Source organism: Aptenodytes forsteri, unplaced genomic scaffold (assembly GCF_000699145.1).
Source record: "Aptenodytes forsteri isolate BGI_AS27 unplaced genomic scaffold, ASM69914v1 Scaffold61, whole genome shotgun sequence".
Lineage (NCBI taxonomy): Eukaryota > Metazoa > Chordata > Aves > Sphenisciformes > Spheniscidae > Aptenodytes > Aptenodytes forsteri.
Window position 1 is genome coordinate 16,820 of NW_008794443.1, and position 507 is coordinate 17,326.

General features: G+C 69.6%; 1 protein-coding gene across 1 annotated transcript in view; it reads left to right on the forward strand.

Moving 5' to 3' along the window:
• HSPG2 (heparan sulfate proteoglycan 2) overlaps positions 1-252 on the forward strand; it is a gene marked incomplete at its 5' end in the record, with an annotated part of 15,959 nt that extends 15,707 nt beyond the window's left edge. The window contains 1 exon segment of the mRNA XM_019474704.1: positions 9-252. Within this exon segment, the coding sequence (XP_019330249.1) occupies positions 9-247 (239 nt within the window).
• Positions 253-507: the final 255 nt, after the last annotated feature.

Consider the following 507-nt stretch of genomic DNA (forward strand, 5'->3'; position numbering starts at 1 on the left):
GGCCGGAGGCGAGGCAGTGAGCGTGCCATCCTTCGGCGAGGCGGGCGCCTTCGTCTCCTACCCGCCCCTCACCAACGTCCACCACGAGCTGCGGGTGGAGGCCGAGTTCCTGCCGCTGGCACCCGACGGGCTCCTGCTCTTCAGCGCCGGCAAAGCCGCCCCCGTCGAGGACTTCGTTGCCTTGGCCATGGCTGGCGGCCACCTCGAGTTCCGCTACGAGCTGGGCTCAGGTAGGCTGGCACGGTGACGGGGGTCCTGGTGGCACCGCGGCGGGGAGGGGGGGGCTGATGGCACCGGGGACCCCGGGTATAGGTGGGGTGGCCTGGCGTTACTGGGGTCCCTTGGCATCATTTGGGTCCCCAAGTGTCACCAGGGTCCCTTGGTACCATTGGGGTCCCCAAGTGTCACTGGGGTCCCTTGGCACCACTGGGGTCCCCAAGCGTCACCGAGGTCCCTTGGCCTCATTGGGGTCCCCAGGCGCTGCCAGGGTCCCCGTGGCATCAGTGG